This window comes from Lissotriton helveticus, chromosome 8 (assembly GCF_964261635.1).
Source record: "Lissotriton helveticus chromosome 8, aLisHel1.1, whole genome shotgun sequence".
NCBI classification, from domain to species: domain Eukaryota; kingdom Metazoa; phylum Chordata; class Amphibia; order Caudata; family Salamandridae; genus Lissotriton; species Lissotriton helveticus.
In genome coordinates, this window is record NC_136069.1 from 1,228,452,976 (window position 1) to 1,228,474,879 (window position 21,904).

General features: G+C 45.7%; 1 protein-coding gene across 3 annotated transcripts in view; it reads right to left on the reverse strand.

Annotated features, from left to right (window-relative positions):
• Positions 1–21,904, reverse strand: part of TSGA10 (testis specific 10) — a 529,263-nt gene that overhangs the window by 172,126 nt on the left and 335,233 nt on the right. For all 3 annotated transcript variants that reach the window (XM_078658208.1, XM_078658209.1, XM_078658207.1), the window contains exons 13-14: positions 13,512–13,680; positions 13,230–13,340 (exon numbers count right to left, since the gene is read on the reverse strand). In XM_078658208.1, the coding sequence (XP_078514334.1) occupies positions 13,230–13,340; positions 13,512–13,680 (280 nt within the window). The remainder of the gene's footprint in view (positions 1–13,229; positions 13,341–13,511; positions 13,681–21,904) is intronic.

Here is a 21,904-nt window from a genome sequence, read left to right on the forward strand (position 1 = left end):
AATCATTAATACTTTACCGCCCATTCAAAAGTGGTGATAACCTGTTCACAAACAGGAAGGGGTCCCCAGGAGTCCCCTTCTGCTTTGAGAATGTTCAAAAAATGAAAGTTAAATTTTTCTTTTTTAAACGCATCCCATTTTTCTTTGTATTTGTGTTGCATTAAAAAATATATGATTTCTTTATTTAACCCCTTCGGGGCTAATGACGAGCTGGGCTCGTCATCGCGCTTACCTGTCGTGCGCTGATGACAAGGCCAGCTCGTCATCAGCCCCACCCTCGGGGGAAGCGCTGGCGCTCCCCCCGAGGATCTCTGATCTTCGTTTTTTCGCTGGGGGCGGCAGCGGTAGAGCTTCCGCTGCCGCCCCCGCCCCCACCCATGGGAATCCCTGATGACGTCAGCGCGCACAGCGCGCGCTGACATCATCAGGGATTCCCAGCGCTCGGGAAGCCATCTGCTTCCTGAGCGCCGGAGAAGCAGGTAGGTTTTTCATGGCTGGCGGGGGTTTGGGGCAGCGAAGAGTCATCAGGGGAGAGGAAAGAGATTTTCCTCTCCCCTGATGTCTCTTTGCAGGGCATTTCTACCTCACGATCGCGCACAGCGTCGCGATCGTGCGGCGGAAATGCCCCCACTAGCACCAGGGATGTATTTTAGTTTATAGGAAGCGACCCCTTGGGCAAGGGTCGCTTCCAGGCGGGCTGCAAATATGTATTCGTTTTTCTGCCCCCCCCCTGGGGGCAAATCGGGCCGTTTTTTTGGCCGTTTTGCCCCCAGGGGGGACAGAAAATGCCCACTAGCACCAGGGATTTTGTTTTTAGCTTTTAGGAAGCGACCCCTTGGGCAAGGGTCGCTTCCAGGTGGCCTCACACTGAACGTTTTGGTTTTCTGCCCCCCCTGGGGGCACATCGACCTGTTTTTCGGCCGTTTTGCCCCCAGGGGGGGTAGAAATTTCCCACTAGCACCAGGGAATTTTGTTGGGGCAATGTGTTTGTTTTGGGAAGCGACCCCTTGGGTAAGGGTCGCTTCCAGGTGGCCATGATTGTGTTTTTTTTTTCTGTCCACCCTGGGGGCAAATCGGCCTGTTTATTTTGCCGTTTTGCCCCCAGGGGGGGGGGCAGAAAATGCCCACTAGCACCAGGGAATTTAAATTTTGTTTTTAGGAAGCGACCCCTTGGGCAAGGAGTAGTGCTTGGCTGGCGGTGTGTGTGGAGTGGCGCTTGGCTTGCAGTGTGCGTGGAGTGGTGTTTGGCTGGCGGAGTGTGTGGAGTGTGTGGAGTGGCGCTTGGCTGGATGGTGTGCGTGCAGTGGTACTTGGCTGTCTGTGCACGGAGTGCTGCTTTGCTGGTGGTGTGTGTGGAGTGGTGCTTGGCTGGATGGGGTGCATGGAGTGGTACTTGGTTGTCTGTGCACGGAGTGGTGTTTGGCTGGTGGTGTGTGTGGAGTGGTGTTTGGCTGGCGGTGTGTGTGGAGTGGTACTTGGCTGGATGGTGTGCGTGGAGCGGTGCTTGGCTGGCGGTGAGTGGCGCTTGGCTTGCGGTGTGCGTGGAGTGGTGCTTGGCTGGCGGTGTGTGTGGAGTGGTACTTGGCTGTCGGTGTGCGCTGAGTGGTGTTTGGCTGGCGGTGTGCGTGGAGGGGTACTTGGCTATCTATGCACGGAGTGGTGTTTGGCTGGCGGTGTGTGTGGAGTGGCCCTTTGCTGGTGGTGTGTGTGGAGTGGTACTTGGCTGTCTGTGCACGGAGTGGTGCTTGGCTGGCGGTGTGTGTGGAGTGGCGCTTGGCTGGTGGTGTGCGTGGAGTGCTACTTTGCTGTCTGTGCACGGAGTGGTGCTTGGCTGGCGGTGTGCGTGGAGTGGCACTTGGCTGGTGGTGTGCGTGGAGTGGTACTTGGCTGTCTGTGCATGGAGTGGTGCTTGGCTGGCGGTATGTGTGGAGTGGTGTTTGGCTGGCGGTGTGTGTGGAGTGGTACTTGGCTGGATGGTGTGCGTGGAGCGGTGCTTGGCTGGCGGTGAGTGGCGCTTGGCTTGCAGTGTGCGTGGAGTGGCACTTGGCTTGCGGTGTGTGTGGAGTGGTGCTTGGCTGGCGGTGTGTGTGGAGTGGTACTTGGCTGTCGGTGTGCGCTGAGTGGTGTTTGGCTGGAGGTGTGCGTGGAGGGGTACTTGGCTATCTATGCACGGAGTGGTGCTTGGCTGGCGGTGTGTGTGGAGTGGCGCTTGGCTGGTGGTGTGTGTGGAGTGGTCATTTGCTGTCTGTGCACGGAGTGCTGCTTGGCTGGCGGTGTGTGTGGAGTGGCGCTTGGCTGGTGGTGTGCGTGGAGTGCTACTTTGCTGTCTGTGCACGGAGTGGTGCTTGGCTGGCGGTGTGCGTGGAGTGGCGCTTGGCTGGTGGTGTGCGTGGAGTGGTACTTGGCTGTCTGTGCACGGAGTGGTGCTTGGCTGGCGGTGTGTGTGGAGTTGCGCTTGGCTGGATGGTGTGCATGGAGTGGTACTTGGCTGTCGGTGTGCGCTGAGTGGTGTTTGGCTGGCGGTGTGCATGGTCTGGTGCTTGGATGGTGGTGTGGGTGGACTGGCACTCGGCTGGCTGTGTGTGAGTAGTTACTTTCTGTTGGTCACTACACACACTGCTAGTTGAGTGACACTCTACGCAGTCCATCATTTTCTGTAGTTGCTGTGTCAGATATGTGGGCGTGTGAAAGTGATGGGCCCTTGAATGGTGCTGGCGGCTGGCGGTGTGAATGTTTTGTGTGTGTCACACGTACAAAAGGTGTATGAATGTCCTTACTGCCCCTGTGTGATGGGGGTACTGGTAGGAGCAAAAGACTGACTGGCACCAAAGGGGTCAGGCAGTTAAAAAAATTCAAAAAATTAACCAGTGTCTTGATGTTAAACCTCATCTAATCCCAATTGGTCTAAGCCCTATTTGATGGCCCATCTGGCCGAATTTAAATTTGGGGGGCAAATTTGTGTGTTGTTGTTTTAATTGTTATATTGTTTGTGAAATGTGGTAGTAATTTTTTTTTTCTTCTCTACTTTTTTTCTTGTTCCAGGCTTTTGCTGTTTGGATTGTTGTAGGTTGCGTGTCTGTTTGCAGCTTGTGTAGTTGCTTGTGCTTGGTAAGTGAATGTATTTTGTACTACTTTCCCTTGATGTTTGTCTTTTTGAAAAAGGTTGTACTTCTAACAGTTTGTGTGGCTCTGTTTTTTTTTCTTGTTTTTTTTTCAGCATTAGTGTTTGATGTGCACTTTGTTTTCTAATCTGTAATTTCTTTTTATCTTTCTAGTGGGATATCATTTCTTTTTGCTGTGTCTCAGCAGAGTAGGTACTGGTGAGTGTAGCTATATTTGGTAAGAGTGAAATTGTTTTGGATTGTATTTATCTTTTTGTGAAAGCCTTACCTTGTTTACTTCTTACTTTGCACGGTGTAGGTTGTTGTTCACTTGTGTGTGCAGTCTTCTTGCTTTGTAAGGATAATGGCTAGTCGCAGGATTACTGCTCAGCAGGTTCTTGGTTTGCTTTTTGAGTCTTCCTCTGACCATGGTTCAGAGACTGAGTCCGATTTGGACTCCCAGGTAGGGGCAGAAGATTCAGGCAGTGAATTTTCTCTTCGCATGGAATCATCATCATCGGATGATGAATCTTCTTCTAGTGCTGATGAAGGGACTATGGTAGAGGAGGACATTGAGGTGCCGGTAGTGGGCCAAGAGGCACCTGTGCTGCTGCCTAGGGCCGCAAGGTTTCCTTTCTTTTTACGTCGGCAAGCGGCATGTGGGCTGGAGCCTGCGCCCAAAAGGCTTCACATTGCTGTGGTGCGCAAAGAGGCATCTGGTGCTTTTCGTCTTCCTGCTGGTGTAGTGCAGCAAGAGGCATCTGGGGCTGTTAGGCTTCCCATTGGTATAGAGCGGCAAGAGGCATCTGGGCCTGCTTGGTTTCCCGGTGGTGTAGTGCAGCAAGAAGCATCTCAGGCTGCTGGGCTTCCCGTTGGTGTAGTGCAGGAAGAGCCCTCTGGGGATGCTATGTCTTCTGTTGGTGTTGTGCAGCCAGAAGTATCTGTGGCTGTTAGGCTTCCCATTGGTGTAGAGCGGCAAGAGGCATCTGAGCCTGCTTGGTTTCCCGATGGTGTAGTGCAGCAAGAAGCATCTCAGGCTGCTGGGCTTCCCGTTGGTGTAGTGCAGGAAGAGCCCTCTGGGGATGCTATGTCTTCTGTTGGGGTTGTGCAGCCAGAAGTATCTGTGGCTGTTAGGCTTCCCATTGGTGAACAGCAGCAAGAGGCTTCTGGGCTGCAGGCTGGGGTGGCTGCTCCCCCCGTTGATAGGGATGGCCTCTGGGTTCCCCCTGGCTTGGTTCAGCCGGCATTGCCAGAGTTCACTGGTGTTCCTGGGTTTAGAGTGAATACTGAGAATTTTCTGCCAATACATTTTTTTCAGTTGTTTTTTGACAATGTGTTTTTGCAAGAGATTGTTGAGCAAACCAATTTGTATGCAGAACAATTTTTGAGGGCCAACAGTGCCAGCCTTAAGCCCCATTCTAGAGCAATCCGGTGGACTCCCACAAATGTTGAAGAGATGAAGAAGTTTTTGGGATTAACTTTTTTGATGGGCTTGCTAAGGAAGCCATCAATGACTTCATATTGGTCCACTAGTCCCTTGATGGCAACAGCTATATTTCCAGCAGTCATAAGTCGTGATCGGTATATGCTTCTTCTTCGGATGATGCATTTTGTTGATAATAGTTTAGCGTTGTCACGCGATCACCCTGATTGTGACCGTTTGTTTAAAATTCGGCCTGTCCTTGATCACTTTGTTGATCGTTTTTCTGAGATCTTTGTCCCTGGTAAAGAAATTGCAGTGGATAAGTCTTTGCTGTTGTTCAAGGGCCGCTTGGTTTTTAGGCAATACATTCCTAGTAAGAGGGCACGCTATGGAATCAAACTGTATATGCTGTGTGGCAGTGAGACTGGATATGTGTACAATTTCAGGGTGTACACTGGTAAGGAGTCCAGCATTAACCCTCCTGGTTGTCCTTCTACTTTTGGAGTGACTGAGAAAATTGTGTGGGAACTAGGTAGAGGATTATTTAACAAAGGCCATCATTTATATGTAGATAACTTCTACACTGGTGTGCGGTTGTTCAAGGAGTTGGCCAAAGTGGGCACTGTTGCTTGTGGCACAATTCGCAGTAACCGTAAAAGTTTCCCAAAGGAACTTGTTTGCAAAAGGCTTGTGCGGGGACAGTCTACGGCATTGCGATGTGGGGAGCTTCTAGCTGTGAAGTTTTCAGACAAGAGAGATGTGTACATGCTGACTACTATCCACGATGAAAGTACAGAACCTGTGCCTGTTTGGGGTCAGGGTGCTGAAGTGCGTAAACCTGTGTGCATTTTAGATTACAATAAGTACATGGGTGGTGTTGACAGAGTAGATCAGAGGTTGAAACCTTATGCCGCTCTTCGAAAGGCTTACGTTTGGTACAAGAAGTTGGCTATCCATCTGTTCCACTTGGCATCCTTTAATGCTTTCGTTGTGTTCCAGAAGTCTTGTCCTGAGAAGAAGATGCCTTTTGTTAAGTTTCAGGAGTCTATAATAGGCAGCCTTGTACTTGTGGAGCAGGCAAGTGTTCCTAGATTTGGAGTGGTGGAGGAAGTGGCTAGATTGAAAGATCGCCACTTTCCTGAATCTATTCCTTCCACTACCGCAAGAGACTTTCCGACTAGAAGATGCAGAGTCTGTTGGCGAAGAGGCGTGCGGAAGGAGTCTCGTATATACTGTCCTAACTATCCTTCTAAGCCTGCATTGTGTCTGTCAGCTTGTTTTAAATCGTACCACACGCAAAAGAAGTTTTGGGAGTTTTAATGAGCTGTAAAGTGAAGTGCTTGGTCTGCATTCTGTAAAAAAAATTTCGTTTGTTTCATGGATTGGCATTAGTGCAAAGTTTTTATTTTAAGAATTTGTGTTAGCTGATTTGTAGGTATTTCCATTTGTTTAGTGTTATTTTAAAAAAAAGAATTCTAAATGTGTTTGTGGTGTGTGCCGGCTGGTGCTTGGCTGGCGGTGTGTGTTGAGTTGCACTTGGCTGGTGGTGTGCGTGGAGTGGTACTTGGCTGTCTGTGCATGGAGTGGTGTTTGGCTGGTGGTGTGTGTGGAGTGGTGCTTGGCTGGTGGTGTGTGTGGAGTGGTGCTTGGCTGGCGGTGTGTGTGGAGTTGCGCTTGGCTGGTGGTGTTTGTGGAGTAGTACTTGGCTGTCTGTGCACAGAGTGGTGCTTGGCTGGCGGTGTGTGTGGAGTGGCGCTTGGCTGGTGGTGTTCGTGGAGTGGTACTTGGCTGTCTGTGCACGGAGTGGTGCTTGGCTGGCGGTGTGTGTGGAGTGGCGCTTGGCTGGTGGTGTTCGTGGAGTGGTACTTGGCTGTCTGTGCATGGAGTGGTGTTTGGCTGGTGGTGTGTGTGGAGTGGTGCTTGGCTAGCGGTGTGTGTGGAGTGGTGCTTGGCTGGCGGTGTGTGTGGAGTGGCGCTTGGCTGGTGGTGTGCGTGGAGTGGTACTTGGCTGTCTGTGCACGGAGTGGTACTTGGCTGGCGGTGTGTGTGGAGTGGCGCTTGGCTGGTGGTGTGTGTGGAGTGGTACTTGGCTGTCTGTGCACGGAGTTGTGCTTGGCTGTCGGTGTGCGCTGAGTGGTATTTGGCTGGCGGTGTGCATGGTCTGGTGCTTGGATGGTGGTGTGGGTTGACTGGCGCTCGGCTGGCGGTGTGTGAGTAGTTACTTTCTGTTGGTCACTACACACACTGCTAGTTGAGTGACACTCCACGCAGTCCATCATTTTGTGTAGTTGCAGTGTCAGAAATGTGGGCGTGTGAAAGTGATGGGCCCTTGAATGGCGCTGTATGCTGGTGTGAGTGTTGAAATGTGATGGGTCCGCGGCTGGCGGTGTGAATGTTTTGAATGTGTCACACGTACGAAAGGTGTATGAATGGCCTGTAAAGAGGTTGGTGCCTTGACGTGGCTTTACAGCTCATGAGCTGTGAGTCAGTGGTTCAGTTAATCATACTTTAAATTATACGCAGTGTATTTCATTTTTTGTGAAATTACTTACGAATACAATTGTATGTACTGAATCATCACTCACCCTCGTGCCAAATCCAACCAGTATGTGTGTGTGCTTGCGGATTAGATGGCTGTGCAGTATTTTTTTTCTCTCTTTCTGCAGTAGGGTGTACCTTGTCCCTTATTGTGATTGTTGTAATGTGTTGCTTTTCTTCCAGATGGTGTCAGTGGTCTGGTTTGTATCAGGTATGAAAGGTGCGTGAATGGCCTGTAAAACGGTTGGTGCCTTGTCGTGGCTTTACAGCTCACGAGTTGCGAGTCACTGGTTCGGTTTTTATGCATTTATTTATTAACAGAGCATTTCATTTTTTTGAAATATCATGTTAATAAAATTTTATTTACTGAACCATCACTCGCCCTCGTGCCAAATCCAACCTGTATGTATGTGTCTTTGAGGAATAGATAGCCGTGCTTGATTCTTTGCCTTTTGAGTAACTCAGTTATGGTGTATATTATAGCTATAAATAACTTTCTAAATTTAGATATTATTGGTAAATCATGCTAGTATATGGTCATGTCTTTCTGGTGAATTCTATTGTTGTTTTTTGTCCACAATCTCTTGCAAACTTGAAATTGTCTGTCACAATTTTCATGCGATATTGTCCCCTGAATCGCACGTACTCCATCTGAAAACTTAATTCATTCAAAACAATTTGGTTTTGCAAGGGGGTTCCCATGAGTTTTTGGCCCGGGGCTTTGCGGGCATCTTTGGAAACTACCAAACCCAAACAGTTCTGAAAACTAGACACCCGGGGGAGTCCAGGGAGGTATGGCATGCGTGGGTCCTCCAATGTTTTCCTACCCAGAAACCCCTTCAAACCTTAAATTTAGGTTAAAAAACCCACTTTTCCTTACTCCGGCACAAATGTCCTACCACCCAGCGATCCCCTTGGTCTCCCGAGTAAAATGATACCTCACTTGTGTGGGTGGGCCAAAGGCCTGTGACTAAGGCAGGGGGGCTTAATTTGTAAAACTTAAATACTACTTTTTTCAAAATTCATTTTTGGCCTGTTCTGCTTTGGGGCACCCACACAAGTGAGGTATCCTTTTACTCGGGAGAACAAGGGGAACGCTGGGTGGTAGGACATTTTTGCCGGCACGGAGATCCCACGCAAAAAAGTTTGGAAAAGTGATATTTTTACCTAATTTTAAGGTTTGCAAGGAGTTCTGGGTAGGAAAACATTGGGGGACCCACGCATGCCATACTTCCCTGGACTCCCCCGGGTGTCTAGTTTTCAAAACTGTTTGGGTTTGGTACTTTCCAAAGAATACCACCGAGCCCCGGGCCAACAACTCAGGTGCCCCCCCCCCCCCAAAAATCAAGGTTATTTTGCTTCAGGGTATTTTAAATTCACCACCGTACGATTTGAACCGTTTCCTGTTGCAGCCACTATGCCTACCCACGCAAGTGAGGTACCATTTTTTTCGGGAGACCTGGGGGAACGCTGGGTGGGTGAATATTTGTTGATCCACGCAGATTCCAGAACTTTCCACCACAGAAATGTGAGGAAAATGTGTTTTTTGGTCAAATTTTTAGGTTTGCAAGGGATTCTGGGTTATCAAAACCTGGGGGTAGGCAGACGAGTCACCCCATCCTGAATTCCCCTGCGTGTCTAGTTTTCAAAAATGTATAGGTTTGCTAGGTTTCCCTAGGTTCTGGCAGAGCTACGGCGCAAAAACAAAAGGTAGTCTTTTTGTCCAAAAAGTGCTAGATTTTACTAGGAAATTGATGTGCGACCATGTTGCGTTTTGCGCTGTTTCATGTTGCAGCCCCTATGCCTACCCACGCAAGTGAGGTACCATTTTTTTCAGCAGACCTGGGGGAGTGATGGGTGGGTGGAAATGTGTTGATCCACGCAGATTCCAGAACTTTCCACCACAGAAATGTTCGGAAAATTTGGTTTTTTTGGTCAAATGTTTGGGTTTGCAAGGGATTCTGGGTAACAAAACCTAGGGGTAGGCAGATGAGTCACCCCATCCTGAATTCCCCTGGGTGTCTAGTTTTCAAAAATGTATAGGTTTGCTAGGTTTCCCTAGGTGCTGGCAGAGCTAGGGCGCAAAAACAAAAGGTAGTCTTTTTGTCCGAAAAGTGCAAGATTTCACAGGGAAATTGAGGTGCGACCATGTTGCGTTTTGCGCTGTTTCATGTCGCAGCCACTATGCCTACCCACGCAAATGAGGTACCATTTTTTTCGGGAGACCTGGGGGAACGCTGGGTGTGTGGAAATTTGTTGATCCACGCAGATTCCAGAACTTTCCACCACAGAAATGTGCGGAAAATGTGTTTTTTTTGTCAAATGTTTAGGTTTGCAAGGGATTCTGGGTAACAAAACCTGGGGGTAGGCAGACGAGTCACCCCATCCTGAATTTCCCTGGGTGTCTAGTTTTCAAAAATGTATAGGTTTGCTAGGTTTCCCTAGGTGCTGGCAGAGCTAGGGCGCAAAAACAAAAGGTAGTCTTTTTGTCCGAAAAGTGCAAGATTTCACTGGGAAATTGAGGTGCGACCATGTTGCGTTTTGCGCTGTTTCATGTCGCAGCCACTATGCCTACCCACGCAAGTGAGGTACCATTGTTTTCGGGAGACCTGGGGGAACGCTGGGTGGGTGGAAATTTGTTGATCCACGCAGATTCCAGAACTTTCCACCACAGAAATGTGAGGAAAATGTGGTTTTTTTGGTCAATTTTTAGGTTTGCAAGGGATTCTGGGTAACAAAACCTGGGGGTAGGCAGACGAGTCACCCCATCCTGAATTCCCCTGCGTGTCTAGTTTTCAAAAATGTATAGGTTTGCTAGGTTTCCCTAGGTGCTGGCAGAGCTACGGCGCAAAAACAAAAGGTAGTCTTTTTGTCCAAAAAGTGCTAGATTTCACTGGGAAATTGAGGTGCGACCATGTTGCGTTTTGCGCTGTTTCATGTCGCAGCCACTATGCCTACCCACGCAAGTGAGGTACCATGTTTTTTTGGGAGACCTGGGGGAACGCTGGGTGGGTGGAAATTTGTTGATCCACGCAGATTCCAGAACTTTCCACCACAGAAATGTGAGGAAAATGTGTTTTTTTGGTCAAATTTTTAGGTTTGCAAGGGATTCTGGGTAACAAAACCTGGGGGTAGGCAGACGAGTCACCCCATCCTGAATTCCCCTGGGTGTCTAGTTTTAACAAATGTATAGGTTTGCTAGGTTTCCCTAGGTGCTGGCAGATCTACGGCGCAAAAATAAAAGGTAGTCTTTTTGTCCAAAAAGTGCTAGATTTCACTGGGAAATTGAGGTGCGACCATGTTGCGTTTTGCGCTGTTTCATGTCGCAGCCACTATGCCTACCCACGCAAGTGAGGTACCATTTTTTTCGGCAGACCTGGGGGAACGCTGGGTGGCTGGAAATTTGTTGATCCACGCAGATTCCAGAACTTTCCACCACAGAAATGTGAGGAAAATGTGTTTTGTTTGTCAAATTCTTAGCTTTGCAAGAAATTCTGGGTAACAAAACCTGGTGGTAGGCAGTCGAGTCACCCCATCCTGAATTCCCCTGGGTGTCTACTTTTCAAAAATGTATAGGTTTGCTAGGTTTCCCTAGGTGCTGGCAGAGCTAGGGCTCAAAAACAAAAGGTAGTCTCTTTGTCCAAAGTGCGCAAGATTTCACTGGGAAATTGAGGTGCGACCACGTTGCGTTTTGCGCTGTTTTGTGTCGCAGCCACTATGCCTACCCACGCAAGTGAGGTACCATTTTTTTCGGGAGACCTGGGGGGACACTGGGTGGGTTGAAATTTGTTGATCCACGCAGATTCCAGAACTTTCCACCACAGAAATGTGAGGAAAATGTGTTTTTTTTTGTCAAATTCTTAGCTTTGCAAGGGATTCTGGGTAACAAAACCTGGTGGTAGGCAGTCGAGTCACCCCATCCTGAATTCCCCTGGGTGTCTACTTTTCAAAAATCTATAGGTTTGCTAGGTTTCCCTAGGTGCCGGCAGAGCTAGGGTGCAAAAACTACAGGTAGGCACTTTGCCAAAAAAGGGTCAATTTGTAACTGCAAAATTTAGGTGTGACCACGTTGCATTTTGCGCCGTTTCCTGTCGCAGGCACAAGGCCGACCCACACAAGTGAGGTACCGTTTTTATCGGGAGACTTGGAGTAATTCAGATTTGTAAATCAACTGTTATTACCAATTGAGCTTTCATGCATTTCTCCGTTTCAATGAAAGACATTGTGTAAAAAAAAAATCTTTTTGAAAAATGACCAATAATTCTCATGCTAGTATGAGTATTCCCAATTTTGAAAATGTGCAATTATATACTGTTTCTGAACTCTATAATTTGTACCCAATTCAGAAATACATAGGTGTCTTTCATCCTGGATTTAGACAAATGACCCCTTTCTGAATTTAGAATTTTGTCTACTTTTCGAAAATGTACAGCTTTCCAGGATCCATTATTGCTTTCAAACTCATTTCTACCATTAACTGGAAGGAGGTGGAAAGCTCTAAAAATAGCAAAAATAGGCTATGTCCCAGAAAAATGCCAAAACTGTGTGAAAAATGTTGGTTCTCTGACAAAAGACTGTCATTCCCTAAAAGCTGAGAAAATGGAGATTTCAGCCCCACAAACCCTTTTTTAATAACATTTTCAGGGAAAAACCCAGAGGCTTTCATTTGCAGCCCGTTTTTCCCATTTTTCTGGAAAAAACAAAAAAATCACTATATTTTGGTTAATTTCTGGGACCCCTCCAAGGAAATCCACAAACCCTGGGCGCCTTTAGAATCCACATGATGTTGGAAGAAAAGGGCGCAAATTTGGCGTGGATACCTTATGTGGTCAAAAAGTTACAAGGGCCTAAGCGCGCACTACCACAAAACGCCAAAAAAAGCCTTAGCACAGGAGGGGAAAAGGCCTAGCAGCGAAGGGGTTAAAAAATAATCACAGCCATGGTGGTCTGCTGACCTCAGAAGATCACCATCCCTATGATGGCTGTCATTCCTCATGGGTCATAAACTGTGGCCTACTTCCGTAATATTAATGAGGTAGGTCACCCCATAGGTATTGCTAAAAAAAATGAAACTTGCATACATTTTGAACAGCGATTACCAAATAGTGATTCCCAAAAAAACGTAATTTGAAAAACGCTATCCTAAAGAATGTACATCTGGCCCTTAGTTACTTAGCAACAACCAAATTACCCTCCCACCAAACTCGCCAAATCTATTAAATCTTTACCATTTTCATCAACCAGTTGCATTAACATTAGGGGACCCATTAAATCTACTTTTTAAAATAAAACAGAAAATACTGTATGGCATTGGTCCACAGACAGTGTTTTTTCATCTTTATGCGCCCTAGCCCGCATCACTCATACCTTCGCAAACATGTCTTCTTTTAATGCAGTTATTAGAATTAATAACACTACTTACTACTGCCACACCTAGTTACCTACTTGTATTAGGCGCTCAATGGTCTTCCTTATGATGTGACTGGCACTAGCAACGCTGTTCCCTTGAAAGGTATCAATTTCTATGTAGAGTGTCGCCATTAATGACCAACCAAAAGACATATGTATTGATGTCAAAAGCACACTTCTTGGTGTGAGAGGAATGCTGGGCTTCTCAGACTGCATGTAAATTATTCCATCAACGTTCTGGTATACAAGTAGTGAGATAGAGGCCTGGCACAAATGACACCTAATTACCATCTATATTTAAACACGTATTTTCTCATTTAATTATCTAGGTCTGAGCAAAGAAGAGATAGCTGGATATCGAAAGCCGCAGACAGTTGAGGGTACTGCTGGACTTGTAGTCTGTTATCATCCAATTATCTTGTTTTATGGATCAGTAGTGTGCTAACAATATTCAAAAAGGTGTAGAGAAGGGCATTTGCGATTTCTTTATAGCTACTGGATAACAAGCCAAACTTATTTGCCAGCACCAAAGACAAGCTGTTTATTCTGTGCCACCATATCTATGTTGTGAAATGTAACATAAGAGATAGGTGTATTGAACCTGTGAAGTTGAATTAAATTCCAACCCAATTGAATACAATAACAGGCATGTATTCAAATACATTCTTTACATCAACTTTGAATTGATAATGTCAAGTTATGGCCTAAAATATGCCATACAAATTCAAAACAAAAATAAGAAAATTGCAGAAACCTACTTTAGAATGTATTAGACTCTCAAGTCTGGAAACATCTGTGATAGTATCTTGCACCTTGAGCTTAACATCCTCAAGTTCCTTCTGGGAATCTTTCAGTCTGTAGTTCAGAGTCTAAAAAAACATATACCTCTTAAAATTTAGAAAGAATACAGCATTTATTAATGTAATATGCAGAATGCCACTGTCTCTGTGGGTACAGGCATTCATCGCACAAATATTTGCCTGAAATACACAGATTACAACTTTTTGCTGTACTGGTAACAGGGAAAGCAACACACATACCTGGTTTTCTTGTTTTGTCTTGGAGAGTTGGTCCTGTAATCGGCAATTGTCTTGAGCTGCAGACTCCCTGTCTCTGCCTGTGCGAGAAAGTTCTTCATTGGTGTCATCTAGTTGGCGGCACACCCTGGCAAGCTCTTGATCTCTGATGTTGACAAGTTCCTTAGCTTTTCTTTTTTTACAAATGATAAACATGTCGGATTAAAATGCTGCTTTAATAAACAAGCTGATAAACGTCAAGGTACAGACAAGGAGTCCAGAGAGAGCATTGGATTCTACAACAGATGTTATTATAGTATGGGAGGGTACTAACACATTTCCACAATGTATGCTTCACATAAAAGTTGCTTATTTTATTTATTCATTTATTTATTGCTCTTGTTATGGCACACAAGTCACTCCCGAAAATGTATCTCGACGCTTGAGTCGCAGGCAAGGGCGAGTGCGTTCAGAACATCCGTGTTTTTAACATCTTCTTAAAATTCCAGAAGTCAGAGCAGGTCCGGATGTGAAGTGGCAATATGTTCCAATGATACAACATGAAAATTACCTGTCACCGAATCTGGCCGGGGGAATACGGGGGTCTGCAGAAGGGCTTTTTTGGAGGACCTTACTGTCTAAGAGGCTGGTAATGTCTGAGTCTTGAATAAAGAAGGACAGGTGTGGATTTATAGAGTACAGCCCAGCTTAAAGACTATGCGATTTCTAATAGGCAGTCAATGCAGTTTCTTCAGTATGGGGGCAGAGGGAGACCTTGCAGGAAGGTTGTAGATTAACCATGCGGCTGTGTGTGTTCTGGACAACTTGCAGTTTGGCCAGCAAGGTGTCGTTTGCAGAAACCAGTAAGGCATTTCCGTAGCCCAGACGACTGACTATGAAAGCCTGGGCAAGGTTTTTCCTGGTGGTGGAAGGAAGCCAAAGAAACACTTTTTTAAGAGTCTCATTGTGGCAAAACACATGCCACATGTGGAGCTGACTCATGGACAACGTGTGATCGTTCTTCACTCCCAGATTTCTCACCACTTGGTTATTGGAGGGAGCAGGGCCAAGGTCGGGGGCCACCAGTCTACCGACCATAGCTTTTGCGATTTGCCAAATAGTAAGGCCCACATGCATCATTGTGTCTTTTTGCATTTCTTAATTTGCGAAAAATAAGGAATCACAAATTAAGAAATGCAAAATGATATGCATCAATATTTTCGGTATTCTTGTGGGATTCGGTAAAAATCGCATTTTTTACCGAATCCCAAAGAAATACCGATTTCTTAACTTAATTTTCGCAATTCCCATTGATTCCTATGGGCCAAAAGGCCCATAGGAGTCAATGGAAATTGCGAGTGGCACTTAGAAAATTTCATGGGTGCAGGGGGGGGTCCAAAGGACCCCCCCCATGCACCCCTGAAATGTACTTTTCAGCATAAGTTACATACACACATGTCCTAAGGACATGTGTGTGTGTAACTTTACAGTTTAAAAAATGCATTTTTGTGCATATTTAATCAATTTCGCAATTTACCACGAAGGCGAACTTCGTGGTAATTTGCACTTCCAATTTTAAAAAAAGCATATTTTTCTATAATGATGCATAGCATTTAAGAAATCGCACAATTGCGATTTCTTAAATGCTAATGCAATTTTAGAAATCGTAAAAAAGATGCGACTTCTAAAATGGCATGATGCATCCCAACAAGCACTTTTGCATTCGCAAACGGCCGATTTTAAGGAATCGCACCGTCTGCGACTGCAAAAATGCTTGATGCATGTGGGCCTAAGTTCTTTGATTTTGCAGTTGAGTTGGAGGCAGTTATTAGCCATCCAGTTAACAATCCCTGACATGGAATATGCAAATTGGGCTTTCACTCTGTCAGGGTGAGGACCAAAGGAAATAAGAAGTAGAGTGTCATCAGCATAGGACATGATCTCCACACAGTAAGCTCTCACAGTCTGAGCCAGAGGTGCTACATAGACATTGAAAAGGGGTGGACTCAGACACGGGCACTCAGGGACCTCTGTGTTGATGCGCATCATTTTTTATTTAAAAGGGCCAAGACAATCGTTTTAAGTGCGATTGTTAAGAAAGTCTCCAAGCCAGTGTATCACATTGCTGTGGATGCATGCTTCATGTAATCTGTGGATTAGAATGGAGTTGGTACAGCACAGCAAATAGAATGGAGTTGGAGATCGTGTTAAAAGCCGCAGATTGGTTCAATACTACTGGCATGACTGGAGATCCATGCATCTAAAGAGATGCGGATAGTGTCTGTAACTGCCAGTAGAGCCATCTCATTGTGAAACCCAACTCCATCAATGGGGTACTGGCTAAACATTCTGAGAATAACAGTGTCATAATCACTAGGGACCAGACACACAGGCAACACAGAACCTGAAGACCACAATGAACTTCAGTTTTAACTGTTTTATCTGAACAATGATCTCTGGGAGAGGGGGTGAAGGGAATACACAACTCTGCTGTTTATGTTTTTCCTGCCTTCCAACATGCCCCTTGGTTATTACCTGAAGCCATGCACAAGGTCTCAAAGATACTGTGCAACTGATGGCCTGCCCATGACATCATCCTTGACTCCCAGCTTTCAAATTCTCTAAAGGTTGAGCTACTCTTTCACATAAGCAAAAGCATAGACAAGTACGCACTACAATTGCGTATTTAACTAAATACAAAGTAATTATGTCATCTCTAGATAAAGCATTCCTCCATGGGAAATAATTCTTCTGGGAAATAACTTTGTAAAACGACGTAAGACCACTGGGCTACTTTTCATCTACTGTTACACATTTTTGTTTACAAATCCTCTCTGATCACAAAGGAAAGCCTGCACTATCCTGAGCATACAATGTACACAAGAAAGATGGCACTGAAAACACATACTGCCAATGCTGGAGAGCGAAAAGTGGCTAAGTACCAATCAGTGCGGTCAGGGCCTACCAATACAGAGGGCAAATTCACATTAAGCATGCACTACAGGTTCAAACAGAGGCTCAATTGAAGGCTAGCCTCCCCCTTTGTAGGCTAAAGGACCCTCTCATGACCTGACTCAGACTGGGGATCAGCTTGCAGGGGCCCATGATGTTAAGTCTCCTCACAGATCTCCCACTCAGACTACTAGGTCCAAAGAAGGCCCCTGCCTAGTAGACTATTTCCAATCTTTTAACCAGTCACAGAGTTGAAACTCAGATAGACTTTTATATGAATGGTGATGCTAACACTCAATAAGGAAAACCCTTTATGCTCTTGATAGCCTAGTGGCTATTAAGCTCTAATGTAGGTGGGAGACATGGTTTTTAGTCCTTCTACATTTCATTTTCAGTTTTCAGTTCCCAGTTGTGGTAAGGGTAACTACAGCAACCAGGAAAGGCAGTGTAGCTGGATTTAACTTTGACTTCACTTAGGGCTAGATGAACCCAATCAAAGAATCAGGCCATTTGCAAAAGTAAAAATGCTTCTTGGGCTATACAGAACTCAAATTGTGATTCAGTAACTTGTTCCCAAATTGCTATTTGGGTTTTGCGATTTGGTATTTGGAAGGGGAGTGTTCAGGGCGTCCCTTCCTAATACTGAACAGAAATGTTATGCACAAATGGTTTGCGACCAAAATGCAGTCCCAAAACATTTGCAATTTGCTACCATTTGAAAAATGATGGTAACCCATTCGTAAATAGGAAGGGGTCCACAAGGGACCCCTTCCCCTTTGAGAATGGTTGGAAAAATGTTTTTTAAGAGCAGGCAGTGATCCGTGGGACCACTTATTATATAACATTTTACTTCAAAATTTAATTCATTTATTTTTAAACGCATCCCGTTTTCCTTTAAGGAAAGCGAGCTACATTAACAAAAAAAAGTTTCAGGGTGCGTGGCCAAGGAGACAATGGGGGAAGATGGGTCTCCCTTGCTCTCCGTCCTCCTGGGGACCTCTGCAATGCTGTTTGCTGTTACAGGGCGTCTGCGGCCATTCTGCGGTACTTCTGGGGGTCATCGGAACCTGGTGGGTGACATCCCCGACCCACCTGCAGCTGGGCAGAGTGGACCGGACGGACTGTGGACGCCACACTGCGAGTTTGCCCGCAGGAGCATCCTGTGCCTTTGGGGGGTATCCCGGCCCTCCAGAGACACGGAGAGCGGAACGGTAGCCTGGTGGTGAGGGCCTGCAAAGCGAGGCTGGGCCTGTTTCCCCTGGGGAGGTACGCACAAAACGACTGAACCGGTAAGCAGGGGCCACTACGCGGGGCGGGCATTAAACCTGATCTGCGAGCCCTCCGGCACTGCATGGGAGAGCTCCGATGTGGTGTCTCTCTTTACAGGCGCAATTTGCGGATTTGGCTGGCAGTGGGCACCTCTTGGGGCTGGTGGACTAGAGGATCACACTGCCCTTCAGGCGAAGGCCCCCACCATAACCTATTGTTGCACCTAGGAACCATATAGTACAGACCCAAAGGGCTTGGGACTGGGTCTCTAAACCAAGCACGTGGCTCCTGGCAGGTACTTGATGGCAAGAGGGTGGGTGGCAGTGGTCATCACCGGTGGCATCCACTCAACCCCGGCCCTGGATGTTTATGTGGCCTTCACTTTGACAGCGCCCGGCTTGCCCATTGGTGTGATGGCTTGGGGCTGCATGCCCCTGCTGGAGACGCCCTGCCTTCTTTCTGCCCAGGTAGCCTGATTGAAGCCACGTTGGAGCCAGCGGATGCGGACCTGTGTGCTGGCGGGCTCGGTGGAGGATTCATGACCCACGAATGACCCAATGGCACCGGCAATGCCCCGCTTTAAGGCGGCCAAATATACATTGGTAATGTCTCTCTGAAGCAAGACTTTGCAGCAGGAGGTGGCGCCATGTCCTACAATATCTCCGAGCACGGTGGCGACCAGCGAGCCCTCTGCCCCGGTGACCCAGGGTTACATGGATCGCTTCTTGCAGAAGATACGAGCAGACATCTCCTTGCTCAAGAAAGACTTCAAAGCGGGCCTTCGGGACATCTGGAAAGAGGTGTCAGAAATCGGAGACAGGGTAGATGATCTGCAGCGGACGGTCGACTTGCAGGCCGAAGACCATGAGATGCTGTGGTGGCGTGTTAATGCTCTGGAAGACCAGCACCTCGAGTTGCAAGCGAAACAGGAAGACCTAGAAAACAGGAGCCACGCAACAAGATCCACATCCGGGGGGGTACCGCCATGGACAGAGGGCAGAACGACTGAATGAGTCTTCCCAACTAATACAGAATAAAGAGGCAAAATCATACAGGATTACGACCATCTTATCTCTTCTGTGGTTTCAGATACATTTGCCAATCAATCTAAGGAACATATTACGATTATTGTGTGCTGCTCTATTACATTAAATATGGTTCCTGTTTGTAACTTCAATAGAAGTTCAAGTATAATTTCTTTGCATTGAGTCCTCAAGGTTTCCAATTGACCATGGTTTCTTATGATGACCTGGAAACCCTAAGCTAAGTTTTTTTCAAATCTCTTTATTGGTTTCACATATACAATCTAATATAGTCACAAACCTGTCGGGCACAATATAGCATTTGGAGCTCGCAATAGTTCCATAAGTAAGCTGGTTCAAAGTATCATTCACCAAAGCCATTTATAATCAATTAATGCACATTCTATTGTGCAAAAAGAGCCTCATTGTAAATAACAACAGCACTTCGTCAAACAACTCAAAGAAGCATATGTGTACCCTACGCTAAGATTAATGTTCATGCAAGCATCCAGAGGAGGTCAAAGCAAGACATCATATGATAGATAATCCACAAAACAGGGAGAGGACTAGTAGCAAATGAAGTTCTGCAAGAAAATTTATTAATTTAGATTGACTCAATGTGAAGCCCCAAACGTCCTTGATAGGGAGTCTTCTGAAGCTCAGATGTACCAGGAGCCCTTTTGCACAGCAAAACACTGCAATAGAAATGGTGACTGGTTGTGATCAGAACATACTCCACTTCATTACATTGTGCCAGTCAAGCATTTATCTGCACAACTGTCCTGCTTTTATTTAGACAGTGCTCACACCTCTCCGTTTGGGGAGAGTAGAATGGCATGACAGTGTCTGTGGGGCTGGGTTAGTGGAGTAAAGGATGGCAGGATGATAGCTATGAGTATTTTGGGTGCAGTATTGCATCGTGATCATGTATTCACATTTTTGGCCTCAAAACTGCAAACCACAATACTATAAAAATGCTGTAAAATGCAGTTGTGTGCCAAAAAAAAAGAATTTATTAACATTAAAAAATCTCTGCCCTCCTTAACTTTATTTTCATGTTACTGTGAGCCCAGTGAAGAACACAAAATATAAAAAAATTGGTAACAGACAGGACACCAGCATTAGATTAAATTACATTTTACAGGGTTATATATATATATATAACCCAATTACCCCAGTGAGAGTGTGATGTCTAAAGAATTTATAGGGCTGATGGCCACTGTATGGTTGACAAACTGTGGTTGGAACTAGATTGAAGTCACCAGTAGCCACCAACAGAAGGCGATGGTAAGAGAGATGAAAATGAGGCTCTGTCACTCCTGGAACTGCAAGCTACCATGTTGACATTCTGAGTAGTGGCACACACTAACCACATATTTCAGTTCACAGACTAGAGCTGTTCTTGTCATCTGACCTAGAGTTCTGATAACTGCTGCACCCAATATTGTAAGTCAGTGTGTTCAGATGGCCAGGTAGCCCGAAGGAATAGATTCTTGTTAGTGATGTCCAATCTCTTTGGTTGTGTTACTTGCGTGTTAGGTTTTGCTAAAATAAGTGGCGGTCTGCTTCAAATACAGTAGTAGCTTCTGCTAGCTACACCAACTGCTACCCTGGAGCCCACAACAAGCTTTTTGAAATCCGTCTCTTGGGTGTTGGGTGCCCGGTAGGCATGATCACAGGCCAGGGGTCCCCAGTGAGATGGCTGTGGCAGGGAGGTTTTGGGTCACCATTTAGGACATCACTACTTGATACCAACTGCATATCTCTCTACAGTACCCTAAAGCCCAAAAACCTTTGACTATATCTGTAGTTTTATGCTACATGTAATTGCCATTCTTACTGAGCTACTTAAAATGTTGCTTGTATGCATTGATTTTGGATCATTAATAGAATAATCAATTTATCTAAATTCACCCGAGTCTGTTATTGTGTCCTGGTGTTCATTCTTTAAACTGTGCTATTTAGTATTGATTTTAGATGTGTAAGAGAGAGAGTCATAGGTTCTTTTCACAGCATCAAGTTTGCTTCTTCTATTCTATGTTGCCACTACAGAACTCTTAGTGTGTATATTTCTGGTTAACTGAACTTCTTAAGGAGGTTGGGTCTACCTATTACAATACTTTATATTTACAGCATGGTACTGAGAGTACTTTATTTGACTCTCATTTTGAACTTGTGAATTAGGCACTAATTAACAGTCCTCATTGGCTGGCTAACTGTGGTTTGGACATCCTGAAGTCTCATCCCTCACTCCAACTTAAGATGATTCATATGAGGACCAATGCCTCTATGGGTATAGTGTCAATCTGTGTTCAATAGAAATTCACAAAAAGATAGCTTGATGGGCCCAGTGCGGAAGTTGAAGTAGAGAAAAGGTTTCCGCTTCATCCAATCTTTTGTAGCAGAGCTACGGTGAGGTCTAGTGAAGTGAGAGTTTAGGGTGCCAAAATAGATATATCCCTGTCCAAGTCTAAAAAGTGCAAGAGTTGATGGTTCGGCAAAAGGAGTGATGGAAAACTGACGGAATCTTGATGACGAGTAGCAGCAAAGGAGTGTATTAACATGGCTGTTTTTTGCAATTGCTGTAGCTTAAAGATTGTTTTTTTTTGTAATGGCTGTGTTATTGAGAAGTGGCTGTGTGGTATTGAGCAGAGTGAGAAATGGTTAAAGTCCATATTGTTAAATTCCATGTATGATTGTTGTGTTTGATGCAAAGAAGCTGAAGTTGTAAACGGGTCAGTCAAGGCCTAAGATCTCGAGATATTTACCTACATGGTAGTCTTAGTGTAGAAGACACTGAGTAAGTTGACTGCTGTTTGTGGAGTTTGCCATCAGATGTCGTTGGCAACATCTTATAGTAAAGGGTTCTCTAATGTGTGTTAGTGGTAAACGGTTGGTATAATTAATCTCAGGTGCACATGGAATAACTGTATCAAATAGGGTGAAATTCCGCTGGTTGAGGTTTCATTTGAAGTGAATGATTATAGAAAAGTTTAGTTACCTTGTGAGAGTGTATTTCCTTTAGTGGAGCAGACAGGTTTAATTGTAGCTTGCATTGTATTGTTTATTTGCATAGAGAAAACACACCAAAGAAAATAGTAAAGGAGGGTGAGCTGCAGCGAGGAGTGAGATTGATGTCAGTGTGTCATGCTGTAATTGGTCAGTTGGTGTAAA